The 19,369-nt window shown below is 37.8% G+C and overlaps 1 protein-coding gene across 1 annotated transcript in view; it reads right to left on the bottom strand.

The window, feature by feature from the left end:
- Positions 1-45: 45 nt before the first annotated feature.
- The window catches only part of wkd (TBC1 domain family member whacked), a 44,954-nt gene continuing 25,630 nt past the window's right edge, over positions 46-19,369 (bottom strand). Inside the window, exons 3-9 of the mRNA XM_019047509.2 lie at positions 9,984-10,083; positions 9,479-9,693; positions 8,600-8,780; positions 7,950-8,024; positions 7,220-7,334; positions 6,711-6,886; positions 46-6,137 (exon numbers count right to left, since the gene is read on the bottom strand). Coding sequence (XP_018903054.1) covers positions 6,030-6,137; positions 6,711-6,886; positions 7,220-7,334; positions 7,950-8,024; positions 8,600-8,780; positions 9,479-9,693; positions 9,984-10,083 — 970 coding nt within the window. The 3' untranslated portion in view covers positions 46-6,029. The remainder of the gene's footprint in view (positions 6,138-6,710; positions 6,887-7,219; positions 7,335-7,949; positions 8,025-8,599; positions 8,781-9,478; positions 9,694-9,983; positions 10,084-19,369) is intronic.

The following is a 19,369-nucleotide window of genomic DNA, read 5'->3' as shown; positions in this document are numbered from 1 at the left end:
AGCAAAATAGGAGACTTTTGCGAATAAAGAGCACAGAGATTTGCCAGTAAATATTAAAGTAGAAAGATAAAGCTGGTTTGAACGCAAAAGGATCGATATTGTACACGTTAGAAAAATAGGGATATGAGCGGTTAAGTTATGAATCCAAGTTTTCAGTTAGAGGATACATTGAGACTTGAAGATAGATAGTCCCTTGATTACATAAGGAGCTATTTTGTGAGCTTTCTATTACTTTAAGTGATAGGAACTTAGTTTAATCAAACTTGGTTCACACTCAGGATGACTTTGGGAAGGAAGCACTTGTAAAAGTTCATAAAGAACCCTGCTTGCAAGAAAGAAAGAAAAAAAAATGCAGAAATTTTACTAAAAATCGACTATTTGGCTGGTAAGAGCAGCAAATGGAACTTTCATTTGTACATTCCCTTTAGAATGTAGGAAAACAACAATGAAAACCCGAGTAGTTAGGAGACAGCAGTATTTACGTAAAAAAGATATATCAAAATGGATACCGTATAGCAAGGTACAAATTGAAGTTTATGTTAAATTGAGCTGCAAAATTTTTCATGATCAATTCTTAACACACAATGAGGCTGAAAAAACTCAGTATTCGAGATAAAAATGCTGACAATGAAGAAAATAGAAATCGTAAGAGGATGGTCGTATAACATACTTGTTTACTTACAGAATAATATTTTAAAGCAGATAGTTTACAAGGGGTATTTGTAAAGTAAGTACTTATTACACATTTGTATAATCTCCAGAAATGCTAAAGGCGTCTCATATTGGTATAAATGGTTAATACACTATAATTTTTTCTGCTTCCTCTCCTTGCCACGGCAGAGCTAAAATCTTGAGCACAGCCGTTCTCATCTTAAAATTCAGCATAAATCAATTGAATTGATAAGGAGAGCTATCATTCATTAGAGCACTGGGTTTTAATCTCTAAAAATCTTGTTTGAAATCTAGGCAATCAGTTTTTAGGTGAGATATTTGTTTTTGCATGTATCCTAAAATGTTGTATCTTGTTGCACACAAAATTAAGAATTTACATTTACATGTAAGCGCAGGATACTTAAGGAAAATCATGTTGCTTGTGAACCAGTGGACTAAATTTAAAAATCTAAGACTTTCTACAGAGATGAGAGTACACAGATAGTCTTTTTTCACCAATTTGATTTACCTTCATTAATTCTGGAGGTAATGCGAATATATCATTACTTTGCACGTACTTCTTGTAGCGACTACCTTTTGGTAAAAATATTTGTATTTACAACACATTATTACTGTTGATACACATTCTTTCCAGTCGGAAAGTTTACAAAAGGTATTGTACATACAGATAATAGATAAAGAAACACCTTAAAAGTCAAGGCACTGAGTTTAAAGTTAGAGGAAAGATAGGAAAAAAGATGAAACGTACAAATTCAGCTTCAAAATTGAGGCTTTAGAAAAATATATACCAAAGAAATGGTTCTTATATACAAATTTATCTACTGACTTAAAAAGGTTACAGGATAGTTATTATGTACTGAGGAGTTGGTTTCGTGAGAGACTGTGTATTCTAGAACTTGAGGAAACAGAATTAGTGGAGAACTGTCTTGGCATTCGAAGGCCGTGATGGTAGATTATGTTTTTGGAGTTTTCCTTCTATGCTAATCAGTGCATTCTGATTGTAGACAAGTTGGAGGATGAACAGGGGCATTCAAAAGGGAAGAAAATCTTTAGGGGGTCCATTTCCTACGAACTCGAGGGTACGAAATGTTCATTTTCTCTATCAAAATTTGGAATTATCAGCTTTCTTGCTTTGTTTCCTCGTTTTTAGCTGAAGTAATATCTTTTAAATTACATCTTCTTTACAAAACTATTATTCAAAATAATGATCTTTAACTAGGAAACCTTAGTTCCAACATATTTCCAAAAAAAACATGAAAAGGAACAGAGCAAAGCGAAAATATTGTGAAGAAGATAAAAAATAAATGGAGTAAATTTTATCATTTGAAAAAGAAGGACCTACTTGACTAGGTTTCTGTGCGTGCGTATATGCACACATGCAAGCAGGAGCTACGTCTTATTTAGCAAAAGTGCTTTGATAAAAAATAAATGATGAAAGAAATCGTGGGGAGGGGGGGGGGGAGGGATGCTTGTTTTAAAACCATTGAAGAGAAATATGAAGCACCAATAAATGCAGGTAGACGCAAAAAAACATATTTGCAAAGTTAAGAAATAATAATAATAGCAGTACATAGATAAAGAAGAATAAAAAAAAAAAAAACAATATTGTGGGAAAAAAAAAATTCTTAATCAAGTGAGAGTATGTGCTTAAAAGCCTATGTACATAATTCCTATGAATTAATTGTTTCATGGTTTAAAGATAATCATCATGAAAGATTGAGAAATGCTAAACCTTCAATAAATTCAGTCCTACAAACTGTACGCAAACAAGAAAATTTGAACATCTTAGCTTAAGTTTAAATTTGCAGAAAATTTCTCTAACTGTTTGGAATAAATGCAAGCAATACATGAAAAGCAAAGAACCTAATCATGAGAAAAACCTCGTGGTATGCTGCCAACAGAAAGAAGAATGCTATGACACCATTCCAGTTATGAAATTTTGTCTCAAACAAGATGCTCTCTCAAAAAAATACCAGAAGTTTTATTTTTGTGCCTCATTTTTTAGTGCAAGTTCCTGATAGTTGAAGTGCATGACACAGATATTTTGAGTGCGTACAGAATCAAAGAAGGTATTTATAATGGCTAATTTTTGCATCTTAGCTTTTTCAATATAACATTTTGCTGAAGAAGAAATTGAAAACCTAGAATGGAGTAACAGCATTCTTGTTTCATACAGCAACGTACAAAAGCAGATTTGTGAAAAGGGATTTTAGCTTTCGGAGGAAAGTTTTCCATATTTTTTTTAAAGCATAAAGGCAAAAAATTTGGAAATTTTGACATAAGTTGGACTCTGAAACCTCAAAAATTGGAGGAAATATGAGAGCTGCAGTTCCATGACAAAAATTCTTAGGTTGTAAAAAAATGAGTTCAAGTTTTTATGAAAGGTTGAGGAAAATTTTCTCCAAGAAGATAAGGTCCCTTCTCACAGATCTGGTCACATGCGGAGATTTTTCTGAGTATTTAACCATATTTTTAGTGGAAAGAAAAGAGTAGAAAAATTTTGAACTTCAGAAACTTCCCCCTCCTCCCATAAGTGCAGAGAAGTATTAGATATGCTCACTTGGAGAATATGATTTTACTCCTTGGAACGTAAAATTTTCTGAAACACATAGAAAGGCACTGGTTTGTACTAACTTTTGCATTAATACACAGGATTGATAATTTGCGCTTCCTTTGGAGAAATAGAAGAGAAATCATTAACTGTTACTTCAAGAAAACGTAGAGCATTCCTTGATGGTTTTTAAGATTTTTGAGCATTTTAAGACTACATTAAAAATATGTTTCGGTAAACAAAAAAGTCTTTTCAGATCAAGTTTGTTGAATTCAAAATAAAAAACACTTGGAAAATTTTCTAACATAAGCAAATTGGTTTACAAGAGAAAAAAATGTATATATACAAAGGAAATTATCCTGCTTGTCAATTAATATCATTAAATACTATTTCTGTTCCAAGCCCACTTGCCCACCTGCTTTTGCCCATCCACTAAAAAACTTTAGATATGAAAGAAGGACAATTGACACACCCTTACAGATGACGATCAAAGCGTTCACTGTTGGCAAAGCTGACCTGTTGCCATGTGTATCTTTTTTATTGACTGTACGACTCACTTTGCTATAAAACTGCACAAAATGAGAGCTGTAGTAGATTGGACAACGTCAGCTGTTCCCAACAGCGGTTTTATTGGTGTTAACAAAACATTATGCATACAATTTTTTTGACAAATCCCAGTGATCTAAACCTCGTGTTGTATACTAAGTCAGCAGTGCTGTCAGTGGCATGGGGACTATTGCACGTCCCAGGCATAAACCCTGATTCAAAAACCATGTAATCTATACCAATACACATCTGTCTTCCTTATCTTTTTGTTCCGATATTTTATTATTACTTCCTTTAGTTGATCATTTCTCTTTTAGTCCTATCACTGAGGGACCCACCAATCTAAGTAGAATACCTGATTATAAAATCAGGACAAAAATCTCGAAGAATTAACAATCAACATCATAATTCATTTCCTGCACAGTACCTGTTCTATCAACAAAGGCATACTTTCAATGATTAGTCTACTACACCCCTTTAACCTAGTTTCTCTATTTAGTCTACTAGTAGACTAAAATAAATTGAATGAGGCTGTAGAAAGTGACATAATGTGTGAAATGCTATTACAACAATGAAAGAAGCTTGGTGCTGAGTCATCAGCACTAATAATAAAAAATATATGCAGAAAATAAATACTAAAAATTATAAAGAGCCAATGCAACGATATTGTAAAATTACGTACGAGCTTGTTGCATTAATCTCCATGACAAAATCAGATACCTGACTGTTCAATAAAAAAAAAGAAAAAACAGTCAGCGTTTACAATTGATCTAAATTTAAGTTACCTGCTGGTGTTGCAAAAAACACAGATGTAACCGAAACATTACAATAACAGAGTCAAAGAGCAGATCAAATAGACAATTATGATCTTGAATATGCTTTCTTCAAAGTAAAATAGAAGATTGCACAGAAAATAGTATACACTTAAGAATCTAACTTAATACTCTTCAGGGTTAAGCTTCCATAGACTTCTTCTGACTAGCATGATCACTAAGCCAGACTAACCTATAGAAGTCTTCACAATTAAAGGGCACAGGTTTAACATCGCTTTTGGGGGACCTGTAATATTTGTCGAAGGCAACCTCAGTATAATATGCTTATGTGTAGAAAACTTTTTGGTGTAAGTCATCAGTCAGTGTCTCACACATAAGTGTTCACTTGATAACTATAATAAATTCTCCTTTGTGAAAAATAAATAAATAACGTTAAATGTTATAATAAAACTAAAGCTACAAATAACAATGACTAGCAGGCTCTTCAGCGTTAAATAATCAGATATGCAGTCCTTCTGGAAGGGACAGACATGCAAAAAATGAGAACTGACTACAAAAATATAATAATACGGCATCAGTACAAATGTAATGAAGTGAATTTGAAGCCTTACAATCTACCTTTCCTGTAATCTAGTATCAAAAATTACTTGAAAAAGAAATAAAATTGGTTCTGGAGATCGAAAAAGCTAAAGAAATTTTTTTATTTCGTTACATGGAGACAGAAAGCTTGAAACCAGAAACAATAGAAATTTTTTACCCCATTCATCAAAAGATTTGAGTTTACAATAATTACTGAAAATAACAGCAACCAATATTGACAACTATCAAGTTCACTTGAACCGCATAAAATAGGTTGTCCATCTTGAAATTCGAACATCATACAACCCAATCAATTTTCAGGTGGTCTCTAGATTTTTTAATTTACATTTAATTTGCAGGATGTAGACTATGCATTCTAGCTTACAGGATAAGTTAGAGAACATACTTCGCAGCTAGTGTTCCAGAATTTGTCTTTTATTTTTATTAGTAAATTATGCTCTGAATACAAGAAGAAAATAAATAGAAAATTGGGAATAAAATGAGAAGTTAGACAAATAAATATGATAACAGCCGATCTCCGTTTTCCTATTTTACAACGACACATTTTGAGGAAAACAACTCCTGTAGTTTGAGGCAAATAGCAGTTTATTTTCCTTTGATCGCGATGAAACTTATTTAGACGAAAATTCCCTACAGAAACTTCACTGAAAAAAGAGAAGAGAAAAAGGACAAAAATCTACTTATTTGTAGATAGGGAAATACTTGGAGCACCATAAAAATGATCGCGAACAAAGAGATGAGCATAGGTGTAGAGTGGTGCCTCTGGGTTTCATAGAAAAGGCAGCTACTCATTGTTCAAATTCAGTCTTGAGGGCTCAACTCAGACTCAGAAAATTGAACCAAGGATGAGATAGAGAGCAGGGCAGAGTGTATTGATGGTCTTCACATCAGCGAGCTGCAGCTGCATTCTGTCTATTTTGTTGGGTTCTCCTCTTCCTTAGTTGCCGGATATGCTCGTAATCGAAGTCTTCATCGGTCAAATTTAACTTTAAAATCTGAAAGAAAAAAATAAAACAAAATGCTGGATTACCTAAATAGTCAAATAGTTGGGGGCATCTCCTTGCTGTCCAACAACCAGTTCATTATCTAGTCCGACAAAGGGCTTGCAAGTAAACGGCGAGTTATCTGATCAGAACAGCTAACAACATAGCTCCATTTAATCTTAGCCTAGTCATGACTGGCTGACAAACATATGATTTCAATAAATAGCCTCCAGTGTTTGATTAGAGAATGTTATGTTATTAAAAAAACGAGCAAGGTTTCCTACAACTCATTTAAGTTACTGAAAAATCACTTGATCTGAGGAATTGATGAGTTGAAAATTTGTTACATCATGTCATAATGTTTTCTACACTCTAAAAGAAAAACAATGTAGATTTTGACTGAAGAAAATATCTGAGACTTAGAAAGATGAATTTAGCCAGTACTTCCACAAGTATCAATATCAAACTTGTTTCCATCTTTGACAATTTCTGAGTTATAAAAAAATCTCCTTTGAACTTACATTGAATAAAAAAAAATATAAATTCTTATCTTATGAAAGCATTCAACGATCAAACTGAACTTACTAGATTAACGATCTCATCTTCTTTGCGCAGTTCTTCAAATGGAGGATTTCGCAATGCCTCTAAAGTTTCATACATAGTTGGATGTTTCTTTTTGATGACTGAATAGGAGGTTTTGTGTTTGCCATGCAAACTTAATTTCATCAAAACTATTGCCATTTTGAAAATTATTTTAACACCTGAAAAATAACATCAGCTTAAGATTAGAAATCAACATAAAAGGAGACGGGATGTACAGTGGATTTTCAATTGACTTCTGATAAAAATCTAGCATCTAGGGTGCAGTTAAAATCTAAAGGTGAATCAAATTAAGATCTCAAATTATAACAGAGATAGGTTTTTTTGGCGATTTCAAGTTCCATTTCCTCACGTAGAACTTGATCAACAAATCTTTTTATTGATACTTTTAAAATTATTTAAGATTAAAAAATGAGTAAGTAAAATAATAAGCACAGGCACAAAAGCCCTGTTAACCTGTGTATATAACTTAACAGATGAAATAACATTCATACCTTCGACAAGGAACATGTCCCAAACTCTAAGGAGTGTGTCCCAGGGCAAAGTTCGGATGAAGACACACAGAAACCAGGGGGTCATATACAAGATTGGTTCAATAGTTTGCTTTTTCTGGAACAATACATGACAAAAGAAGTTAGTAAAAATAGCAGAGGTGATTCAGGAGAACTTGAAGAAAATAATATTCAAGTATTTTGACCCAAGAAATAAAGTAGAAATAGAAAAAGTAAACAAAAAAAAGTAGAAATAGTCTAAGAGCCCAATGGTATTTAGTGGCAAACTGGTGACACGAGTCTTGACCACTTAAATCGATAGATTTACTTGTACAGACACAGGCGTCTAAAAATGGTCGTCTGCCATGTTGTAGCTTGTGCCATTGTGTTGCAGACACCCATTTTCCTTATTAGTGTGGATTTAAGTGTCACGACTTATGTCACGATTTTTTCACTAAATGTCTGGCTCTCAAACTAAAACACAGTGTGTCTCAGATTTCAACAGTGAAAATTGCTATTAGTTGGTTTAGCCAATACACAGATAAAAGAATGGCTCAAGATTACGCTAGAAAAAAAATCATTTCTTTTTGAAGCTAATTACTTAGCCATTTATCCATCATCAGACAAGTCTCAAAATCAATGCACAGCCTTCTAGTAGTTACGCAAATATAAAAGACACCAGTGAAAACTGAAAGCTTAAGAAAAGAGAGGAATAATTTTGGAGAATGCTCACCAGATGCTTGTAAATTTCTGGTGCTACTTTCTTCAATAAACCAAATAAAATATCTCCGTCTAGTTTAATTCCTTCCTGAAAAATAAAAAGGAAGGAAAAAATTAGATTAATATAGAAAAAAGAAGAGAGAAAATTGGTACATAAAGTGCATTTATATAATATCAACAGAGTGTCAATGGATGATAAAACTAGAGACACTTCTCTTGAAAACATGCAAAGTTACAGAACTTTTGCCAATTTGGAGAAGAATTGGTTTTTATGAATAAAATGTTCAGAAAATATTTTTGATAGAATAAAGCAAAATGATGATTCTTTTCATAATTTTCTTTGAAGGTTTATGATTGGTCTAACAGGTGGAGGCACTAAAATACTGCAGATTTTAGTGCTTTCATTTAATATTTTGCAAAGTCCAAAGCAAATTCCTAAAAATTTTCAAAGAAATCCGCGCAAACGTTCTCTTGTAATAAATTAAATTACTGCGTTCAATTTGACAATAGCTGATATGGCTTGGTTCCTTTCAGCTAAACACGGTCCAAATACTATCCCTATTCCTACAATAATACTCGTACAAAATTATCAAATTTACTTGAATAGCAACATGGTAACCATCTTGAAGAAAGGTAAAAAATGGTTGAGCCGTGAACACTTACCATTCCTTGACTAAAGTATCCAGTCAAATATTTATCACACACCGACACAAAACACCAAAAAGCCTCTTCTGCTGGCATGTGCATCAATAAAAATGCAGCGATAGGAGCTTGAGCTTGGCAGTAACCAACTACTGGATTCAGCAGGGAATATGCTTTCAATAAATCAAATAAATCTCTTTGCCTGAAAAAACAAAACAAAATATTACCTCTCTAGAAAAAGGAAACAAAATAAATTTTGATCACTATCAAATCGCGCAGAGCCATTTGCAGGCAAGTAACATAACCATCACCAGAACCTTTACACAATTTTTTCATTTCAAATTCAAAATTGATGATTAATGAAATTGAAAAAGAAAAACAGATGAATTAATTCTTTGAACTCGTGGCTTTTTATGATCTGGACTATGCATAGAAAACAGAAATAATACTTGGTTCGTTCCAGTGGGTTGTGCATGGATGATAAGAGCTCACGAAGACGAAATTAATGAGCCTTTTTCAAGAGTTTTCAAAGATAAAATTAAGGAATTTTTAAGAACTTCTGGAAATTTTCTCAAGGACTTTCAAGAGTTGATACTAAATTTTGGAGGATATATAGAGCCTTAAAAATGGACGATTCCCTCTCTCATACATTAATCCTCTCCTATCTACAAATAGAGGTGAGTGGTTGTGAACATGAACACTAATTGACAAAAAAGTTCAGGATTTTGAGTGCATTGATACAATCTCCTCAAATTCAACATTAGAAAATTAAGGACTTTTCCATGGCATACACTCTGGGATTGGTTGCTATAACAGTGTGGCATTCCTTCTTGGGATCTATTTACAAACAAACTTGTTAGATGAAAACAACAGTGACTAGAAGTAGGTTTAATCGCTCACCCATATCCTTGCTGAGATGCAAACATTTCATGGTCAGGGAACTGCCTGTGTAAGTCTTTAGTAATGTCATCTATCCACCTAGGATCACCCTCTTTTTTTAATAGATCTGAGTACAGGTATGGATGTTTGTCTAATAGTAGTTTACCACCGCACAGGAATAGCCATGCTCTAGGCCTGATGGATGCAGGAATCCCTTTCCTACATCGTTCTCTTACCTAGGGCATAAAATCAAAATTATTCTATCAAATTAAGTAATTTCAGCAATTCATATTTTACTTCATAGATTTCCACATGATCTGCCTATATTTGATACAAAATCATGATCTTTCCGGCATCATTTAATCTTTAAATGCTACACATCTCATTGTTCTTTAAATTAATTTATAGGATTTAAAGTAAATGATTAAAAGAAAAATATATTTTAAATTTAACATTCAAAAAGGCACACCTTATGACAATTATTAAGATTACTATATATATAAATATAAACTTAAAAAGTAAATACCGTTTTATGATGTTTATCCATGTAATTTTGCCAGTCTTCTAACATGTGCAACCATTTTTTCTCCCGTTTCAGGATTTTTTTTCGATCATTAGGTTTGTTTCTGTAACAGAATAAGGAAGATAAAACAATTATTACTTGACAGATACGATTTTAAAGCATTTAGCCTAAGAATCAAGGACAGTTAAGGGTACACAGAAACTAACAATGAGGCTAAAATGTCCAGCCAAATATAAAATGGACAGCTTCATCAACTATTGAATTCTTTTTTTGAGGTGGTACTCCCAAGCGCCTGGGTGAGCTCCGACTCAAAATTAAGCTTAAAAACCCCCACTAAAAGCCTCAAAAAGAGGTGGTTAAAAAGTGGATTAGGGATTGGGTGCCCCTCTTAATCAAAGTGAAGAGGAAGCGTTCAAAAGAGGCTCTGATACGCAGCCGCTGTAAGCTTCCTCGATAAGTATCGAAATGGGCCCTAAAAATCCAGGGATCCCTTTGGGCTAAAGTTGAAAGGGGGCGATCGCCCCCAGCCTCCCCAGGCCAGTCCACGACCTCGACTATAAAACCAATCAGAGGGAGCGACAGAACTCTCCCTGTAGGTATATGAACTCAAGTTGGACTACATACATTCAAGTCGCTTTTACAGCGCGCCCGGGCGCTCTGCGACACCTAATCGCCATTCTTGTCTATTGATCCAGAGGTCAACTCTAGTTGGACTACATTTCGCAATTAGGAACTTAAATGCGGCTCCTCCGTAAAAACACTTACGTGCGTAGGAAAACTAACGGTACATACGTTGTTTCTAAACTGAGCCAGAAATTGTGGTTTCCAATCGCAATACTTGTATGTATGTATAAAGTCGATTTAATAGCGCTCTTTGGCGCTCTGCGACCCCTAGCCGCCAAAGTCCCCTATCCTCCCAAAGCCCTTCAGCACCGAAGCTCGGTCTAAATTGCAATATTTACTCCCGTTGATCTCTTCGTGGGTTGCCAAATTCTACGTTAGATTAAATTGGGGTAGGTTCCTGAGACTGAGACCTTGTCGACACCGCGTTGGCACATCCTGTCGTCACTCGCCAGGACACATTGTTTGTCCTCGTTGGCCCCTTTCGCCGGGGGCCGGGGGCTGCCGACAACATGGTGGCTTTTATCTCTCTGCTCGGTGCTTGGAGCACGGTCGTCCCCCTTGTCCCCGACGACTAATTAGCGTAGACCTTGTTTGATTAGCCACCGACGCGACCCTCGACCTCGCTCGTCTTCCTCCTGCCCAAGACACCGATTCCTCGTCGCTTGCGCTTGTTCCTTCTTCCCCCGGCCCCGGTGCCCGGTCCTGGCCCACCACCCGCTTCCGTTCTATATTTGCACGACACCGCCGCCGAATAGAGGAGCTTGCGATAAGCAGAGCTTTGAGTGCCAGATACACCTGCGAGCTAGATGCGCGTCTTGAGCAGCGAGTAGCCCTCATATAGTACATAGAGTCGTAATGTGAAAAGGATAGCTGGCGCCAGGTTCTGGTCGACGAGTTCCGAGCCCGGTGTCCGCCGAGCTTTGCTCACATTTTCGATCCATTTTCGATCCTAAATGGCGATGTAGAATCTGAAAACGCAATAATTCATATCCTCTTTGTTTACATCGGATGGCCGAGTCCCCGTGTATCGAAAACAATCGGTTATGAATCGAAAAAGTGATCCAGTGTGATACAGGAGTCTCAGACTTTGGGACCTGGAAAATGCACACAAAAGGCGCCAGCTCTCCCATTCTCTAGTAAAAATTGGTGGTAGAATCTGTGTTCCAAAATACAGGGTTGCCAGCCAAATTATTTTTTTCCATTCCCTGACTTTTCCCTGACTTTCCAATAATTCTCCCTGACTTTTAAGTATGGATCTGACGCAGTCTGTTCAAGTGAAATTGATCCAGTTGATCCCGCAACGCGAGCCCGAGACCGCCCGCGCCTAATTCCACGAAAAATCAGAAAAATCCCTGACCAACATCGAAATTCCCTGACTTTCCCTGACTTTTCCCGGTTGATTTTTTTTCCCTGACTTTTCCCGGTTTTCCCGGTCGCTGGCAACCCTGAAAATACCATAGACCTGCAGCCGGTTGTAAGATTTCCAACAGCCTCTACAGCCGGCAACACTATTTCCTATAGCCTTTTATAGCCGATGGCGATTAAGCAACAGCCAGGTGATAAAGTGTGTACTAAACGTTACTAATTACGGATGCTTGTGAGTTTTTGAACTACTGCTCTCTTTTTGGGCCGTAGTATCTTGATTTATTTTGCCAGGAAAGCTCCGTACTTTTGATGGATGCCTGCCAGTCCTAATATATTAGAGCGCCTTCAGTTTCGTATGATACTGTGCAATACCTCTGGTGTGAAATAGTTGCTTCAAGCGCCGTGCCACGCTGCGGCGCGGCAGGCGGGCAGCCAGCGCGAAACGCGCATTGGCGCCTACAAACCTAACAGGGATACTTCACGCATTGCGCAATGCGTGAAGTATCCCTGTTAGGTTTGTAGGCGCCGGTGCGTCGCCGCTCCGCTTTGTGTTAGGCTCTAATATTTAATCTGGCGGAGTCAGCGTTATTCAACTCATGATTTAAAAGTTTGCACATCCTTCATGGATTATTCTCATTTTAATTGATGAAAAAAAAATATGTATTAAAGGAAAATATAACGTGTGTTTTGTAAATATCAAGGTGGATCCGTATCAAACTTAATGATTTCCAAAGCACACGAATTTCTACACAATTTCTTATAGCCTTTTATAATCGATGGCGAAAAAGCAACAGCCAGGCGATAAAGTGTAAAGCCCAGCGGTAGGAACTATAGCCCGACTGCATAATTTTTTATCGCTTCGTATAGCCCGGTCGTATGATTTTCTCCGCATTCTACAGCCAGCTATATGATTTTCTGTAGCCTTCTTTAGCCGGCTATAAGAAGTCCTATGGTATTTTGGAACGCAGCTCTTATCGCCGATTTTTACCAGGGTTTGCATTACGATTTACGACTCTATGTACTCTATGATCTCCGTAGCCGATTAGGTTCCAACTCGCCGCCCGTAACTTGCTCAAAGAAGGATCGAATTCTACTTTCCGCGTCTAGCAAGCAGGAGTATCTGGAGCTTTAGAACTGCAGGGGCGGACTGGAAGTCGAAAAGTTAGGAGGCGACCTAGATTTTGGGGGCCCCTCCTGTCGTTCGGGGGCCCCTCCCCCGGAAAATGTGGAAAATTACACACTTTTTAAACGCAATTTTATGCATTATTGGAGTCAAATTCTACAGTATTTGAACTTCAAAATAACCCATTCTCAGGATTCTTCGGGGGCCCCTTCATCACAAAAGCTTTAGACGACCTTTCATGTCACTTAGAGACAAATTTTCAAGGATTTTGGGACCTTTTAGTGACTGAATAGGATAAAAAAATTACAACATTACAGGGGTAAAACCATAACTCGAAAAAAATTCGCCGCGGGGGCCCCTTCGGGACCTCCGTGGCAAATTGTTAGGAGGCGATCGCCTCCCCGCCCCCATGGCCAGTCCGCCCCCTTCTGGTCCGCGCCTTTCTTCAAGAAAGGAATGCCTAATAGAGCGAACGCATGGTCAGGATTTTGTTTCGAGAGAAGAGAGGGATGGCCGGCAGCAGAGGCAAGAGACACTCTGTCGCTATCTTGGCAATGGTGGAAGCGTTTACTTTCGGGACTTTAACATTCAACCATTATTATTATATGTACTTTTAATACTCAGTACGTGTAATCGATTGAGCATTCGAAACATTTAGGTTTTTTATTGGTGTACTTAAAACCTTGCTTCCCGTATTTCAGCTGTATACTTCAAAGTATAAATTAGTATAATGCACGTTAAGTTGTCGCAGATTATTGATGAATCGTTGTCTCTCATCGTTTTACATTCGTATATAGTTTTAACGATAGTATTCGAACTTGGAACAATGCATTTTCATTGTGCTTTATTTTTTAATTATTTTTCGGATTGACAATCCCACGCTTCCCTGCTGGGTACCCTTGCTTCACGCACGGAGGACGATCTCGGGAGGAAAGGCCGCCTCTTGGAAGGAGGTTCTTCAATGAGAGTTGCGACACCTCGAAAGGACAATCGCACGCGACCTAGATCTTGCAGGGAATGACTCAAACGTGTGTGGGTGCGCATGATAATGAAAAACGCATGTTTCGTTCAGGAACTCGGCACCCGTCGCAACCTCGCTTAACTCACTTACGATCAGACGTGCGACGTGATGTCAATGGACCACTAGACAACGTCGAATTTCAGCACTCTGATACATGTCTTCTAAGCTACAATTGCAGGCCGAACACGATGCGCACGACGCAATACGAACGACTCCTTGCGGGATATTAATGATTCTAGATGCGTAATTTAAACCACACCCATGAAAACTCAACTCTACGTGATTCACATGCGCGCTAAACGTATCATGACAGTATCTGCGATTTAAAATCTGGCAACTCAATCTTGACTTCGCTCGCTATCAATTGCTAATATTTGAACAACGATGTGGAAATAACATTGACTCGTTGAGAAAGCCATTGCTGAATACGTTGTATTGTGCGTTGTTCACATACGTAGTACCTTGCCATTCTTGTGCACGTCAGTTTCAAATCCTCGTAACCGATGAACAATCAAAACGTTGATTTCTTCGTTAGGCTTACTTTCAGTAATATCGTGGCGTCAATCGTGTTCTACGTGAAATTCTGGTTAAGAAACTGTATCAAATCGCTTAAATTCATACCTGTGTCTAGTGGTCCAATTAGACCGAAATCATTGTGAGCCCCTGCAAGGACGCAAGGAGTTCCTTATCTCTCCCGTTCCAGAAATCCTGTTCCTCAAAACTTGTCAAGGTAACAAGGTTGTCACATAATTTGGCGACTGAAATGGAGCTCTTGCATGTGTCAAGAATTTGCGATTTAAATACTAATTGTAAAATTTCGTGAAAAAAACAATGCTAGGCTTTCTGTGAAACAAACACCAAAGCTCAAAATAAGCTCTCAAAGTTGAGAACGTAATGGAGGGGATATCCCACGCCATCCGGAGAGTCCATCTCTGTATCAAGTCAAACTCTCCATGGAAAGGTGGAGAGCAAATACATTAACAGGGTACATGAGGGACGAGGGTGCGCGCAGACAGGGTGACATTGAGGGGGAGGGGGGGGGGGCGTACGCTCCCTACGCCCCTCTCTTGAATCCACCTGTGGCTCATACGAGGTGCCGTCCATAAATGGACTGCATTTTGCAATTTGGACCTATAAATTCCAGCCCGGTTTAAAAACAACTTATGCGCCATTAGTTTCCCTATGCACATAAGTGTTTTTTCAGATAAGCCAGAATTTATAGGTCTAAATTGCAAAATGCAGTCCAAATGATGTTAAACACTTCATCCGATTTTTTAGCCCCTCGCTCCCCTCTCTCCCTCAACCCTTGTTTAAAGTAATTTTTCGGACAGTTCTAGACCCCTTTTCCTCTCCCCCTGAGAACTCGATGACGTCAATAATGGATAGCCCCTTCCATATTTGGATTGCATTTTGCAAAATGGAACCACTAGCATTGCAATGATGCTAAGATTGTGCAACTTCATCTTTTGCAATAGACTTGCGGAAATCGTGAAAAACTATGAAAGAGCGACGCCAAGAATGGCACAATTTGGGCCAGAAGGGATTTTTCTGAAACCGGGCCCAAACGATTCCTTATGATACCCTAAAACTCTGGTAAAAATTTTAGCTTGAGTATACGCACGGTTTTTGAGAAATGAGGGGGCAAAGTTGCCAAATCGCCATCATTCTGGACAGCATTTCTACAGCAAAAAGACGGGAAAAATGGACGAAAAAGTTACACCTTTGATGGGTTTCGGCTGTAAATGTTCTCATTGGGCCCCCAAGCATTTAACTGTGTTCAGTTTCAAAAATTTTGGTCGCACGGTGGTCCAAAATGGGGGGAAATCGTCGACAAATCAGGATTCTTTGTCAAATTTTTAGAAATGGAAGTAAAATTGTCGGTCTGCTGCAGTTTTCATGGCTAACAATGTTCGTATCGGTCATCAATGCATGAAATTGTGTTCAGCTTCCCAAATTTACATCGCACAGTGGTCAAAAATGGGGGAATTAGTGGACAAATTAAGATCCTCTGTCAAACTTTTTAAAAATGAAGTGAAACTGTTGTTCCCCAGTAGAGTTTAGATCCCGGAAAAATTCATGTTTTTGATTTTTTTAATTATTACTACATGTCAGACCGTATTGTTTATAGAACTTTGTTATGGAATAGACTTTGTAGCATCATCTCAATAAAATATGCAAACTTTCAGAAATTTTAAAAAAAAGAAGGAAAAATGGAGAGAAAAAATTAAAAAAAGATTTAAATAGTCAAAAAAATAATTTAAATAATTTTTCCGGGATCTAAACTCTACTGAGGACCAACAGTTTCACTTCATTTTTAAAAAGTTTGACAGAGGATCTTAATTTGTCCACTAATTCCCCCATTTTTGACCACTGTGCGATGTAAATTTGGGAAGCTGAACACAATTTCATGCATTGATGACCGATACGAACATTGTTAGCCATGAAAACTGCAGCAGACCGACAATTTTACTTCCATTTCTAAAAATTTGACAAAGAATCCTGATTTGTCGACGATTTCCCCCCATTTTGGACCACCGTGCGACCAAAATTTTTGAAACTGAACACAGTTAAATGCTTGGGGGCCCAATGAGAACATTTACAGCCGAAACCCATCAAAGGTGTAACTTTTTCGTCCATTTTTCCCGTCTTTTTGCTGTAGAAATGCTGTCCAGAATGATGGCGATTTGGCAACTTTGCCCCCTCATTTCTCAAAAACCGTGCGTATACTCAAGCTAAAATTTTTACCAGAGTTTTAGGGTATCATAAGGTATCGTTTGGGCCCGGTTTCAGAAAAATCCCTTCTGGCCCAAATTGTGCCAAAAAACGGTCGTTTTTGGCGTCGCTCTTTAGATGGTAATTTTTGTTTTAAATTTACAGTTTTTAGCGAGTAAAATAGAAACTATTAATGGATAATCGGGTTTATCCTCCAAGACAAAAGAAGTTGCACAATCTAAGCAACATTGCAATGTGGTTCCTTTTTGCAAAATGCAATTCATTTGACAGTTGAATTTGGAAATTTTCAAGGTTTCTTCCGCAATCTACGTGAAGTTTTGAAGGAAAAACATGCATTCACCGCAAGGTGCTCTATTTCTAACCCTGTCTAATTTCCTCCTTTCTCGGACGTAAGGGCGTAACACTATTTTCACATGAGCCCTAAAAGCATAACGTTACACAGGGAACAGGGCTCTTTTGAAAATTGAGGCACGCCCTACGTCAGGGTAGCTACAAGTTTCCATCCGAGAATCTCGAGACATGTGATCTTATCTTGGTTTTTACCCCTTAAATCAATCCATTTGTTTGTCATGTCAAAACAAATCAGTTGCAATTACGCGAAAACTGTCGGTACCGTAAGTCGACGCCAGATGGAGAGAGAAAGATGAGGGGCAAATGAACAATGGAAAAAGGAATTAAAAAAGTAAATAAATAAAAGCAGTCGCGGCGGTGAGGCTAATCGACTCAATGAGAGGCGTTAAGGGGGGCTGTGGGGGGGGGGGGGACCGATTAGTCATTAGCAGGAGTTTCGTAAAATCGATTACCTACGTTGATTTAAAACTTTCTCGAGTTCACCAGTTACCACTCAACGTGAGAGAATCGCAAAACGCTCTGCATTCAGCGAGCAGTGTTGCCGAGTCTCAGAATGTTTACACTGAAAAAAAATTCTCGGCGTTTTTACCAAGGTCCGTTGGTACCTTTACCATCTCACTTTTTTACCAATTATTGGTAATTTTACCAAGAAAGACTGGTAAGCTTACCTAAAAACCGGTATTTTTATTTTACTGTTTTTTTCAGGTAAGAATACCACTTTTATTGGTAATCAATTCCCGGTAACTTTGCCATTTTATCTCGGTAATTCTACCACAGTCGATAAAAAATATTGGCGTTTTTACCAAGGTCCGGTAAAATTACCGAGAAAGTTCAATAACTTTTACCGAGATTTCTCGGTGAAATTACCAATTCCATAAATGATAATTTTACCAAGAAAAAACTGGGATCAAATAGAACCCTGAATTATTGGTAATTTTACCCTTTTCTGAGTAAATACACCGAGATTTTTTATTCAGTTTACGCGAAGTATCCGAAGAATATTTTCGGTAAAAATCCACGACCGGGCCCAAAAATAAAGAATTTGAAGAAGCGGTGTCAACGCTTAAAGTTGAGGACCGAATGAGATTAGTCTCCGTGGGTCCGCGGCCTGGCGCATGGCGCAATTTTAACTCATCTCTCGCAGGACCACTTTGTACCCGATTCGACCGAAAATGTTACAACGTGCAACCGTCCACGGAAAAAAGGACTTAAAGTTGAAAAATTCGAGATTCGAACGATGCGGTAACATTCCATGAGGGCATGTTTAAAGAACATTTGGACGTTTTTGTACCAAACAGACCTATGTGCAGGTGAGAAATATGGGGTGTGCTCGTCGAAGCTGCATAAGAAGCAATGTAAAAGTGTGCGTGATTCCTTTTGAAGAATTGGAAAAGCGGGATATTACATTCTATGGAACAGACCTATGTGCCAACTGAATGCGGGATTCATGAGCCGCGAGGATGGGACGAGAGCGTTGTGGACAGGGCTCATGAATTAAAGACGAAGCGGAAGCAGGACGACGGTGGTTCCATCCCCGTTGACGTCACTGGCGCTTTATTATTCTCACTCACTCTTACGGCCAGAGAACTGACGGGCACACCCCATATTTCTCACCTCTACATAGGTCTGTTTGATAGAAATACGTCCATTTGACACAGACAAAAAATCATAAGTGAACTAAAGATGGGTTGAAAGTTGGAGCTGAAATAACGTTATTTGGAAAAATAATTATTCTCAGAGGTTCAATCTGCCATATACACGGCTTAGTATTGTTTGGACTTTAACAATCTCTGTAGTCAGAATAATGCTGTAAATCGTTTACAACCTGGTCTTTGGGACAACCGGAACGGCAACACTCCCGACCGAAAAAAAAGCAAAGCTGCCTGGACCGAGATTCAGTTCTTATGACTGAAAAACTCAGATCATATCGATCGATTCGTGAGTGCAGAATCACGTACCTCCATTGCTGTGTTTCAAAATTTCCGCTCCTATTTCATTTTTTTAAAGAGGAACAAGGCAACTCTATGGTTTGCAATTTGTGCAGGATATTGTGACAACAGAGAGGAAAAATCGAACAAGTTTTCAAGATATTGATTTGACTAGTTTTCCATAGAAAAAAAAATATATCAAGAAGTCTGCAACGTCATAAACGGAGATACGTGGTTTCGCACT

This window comes from Bemisia tabaci, chromosome 4, assembly GCF_918797505.1.
Source record: "Bemisia tabaci chromosome 4, PGI_BMITA_v3".
Lineage (NCBI taxonomy): Eukaryota > Metazoa > Arthropoda > Insecta > Hemiptera > Aleyrodidae > Bemisia > Bemisia tabaci.
Note: the sequence above shows the minus strand (reverse complement) of the source record. Positions and strands in the feature narration are given on the sequence as shown.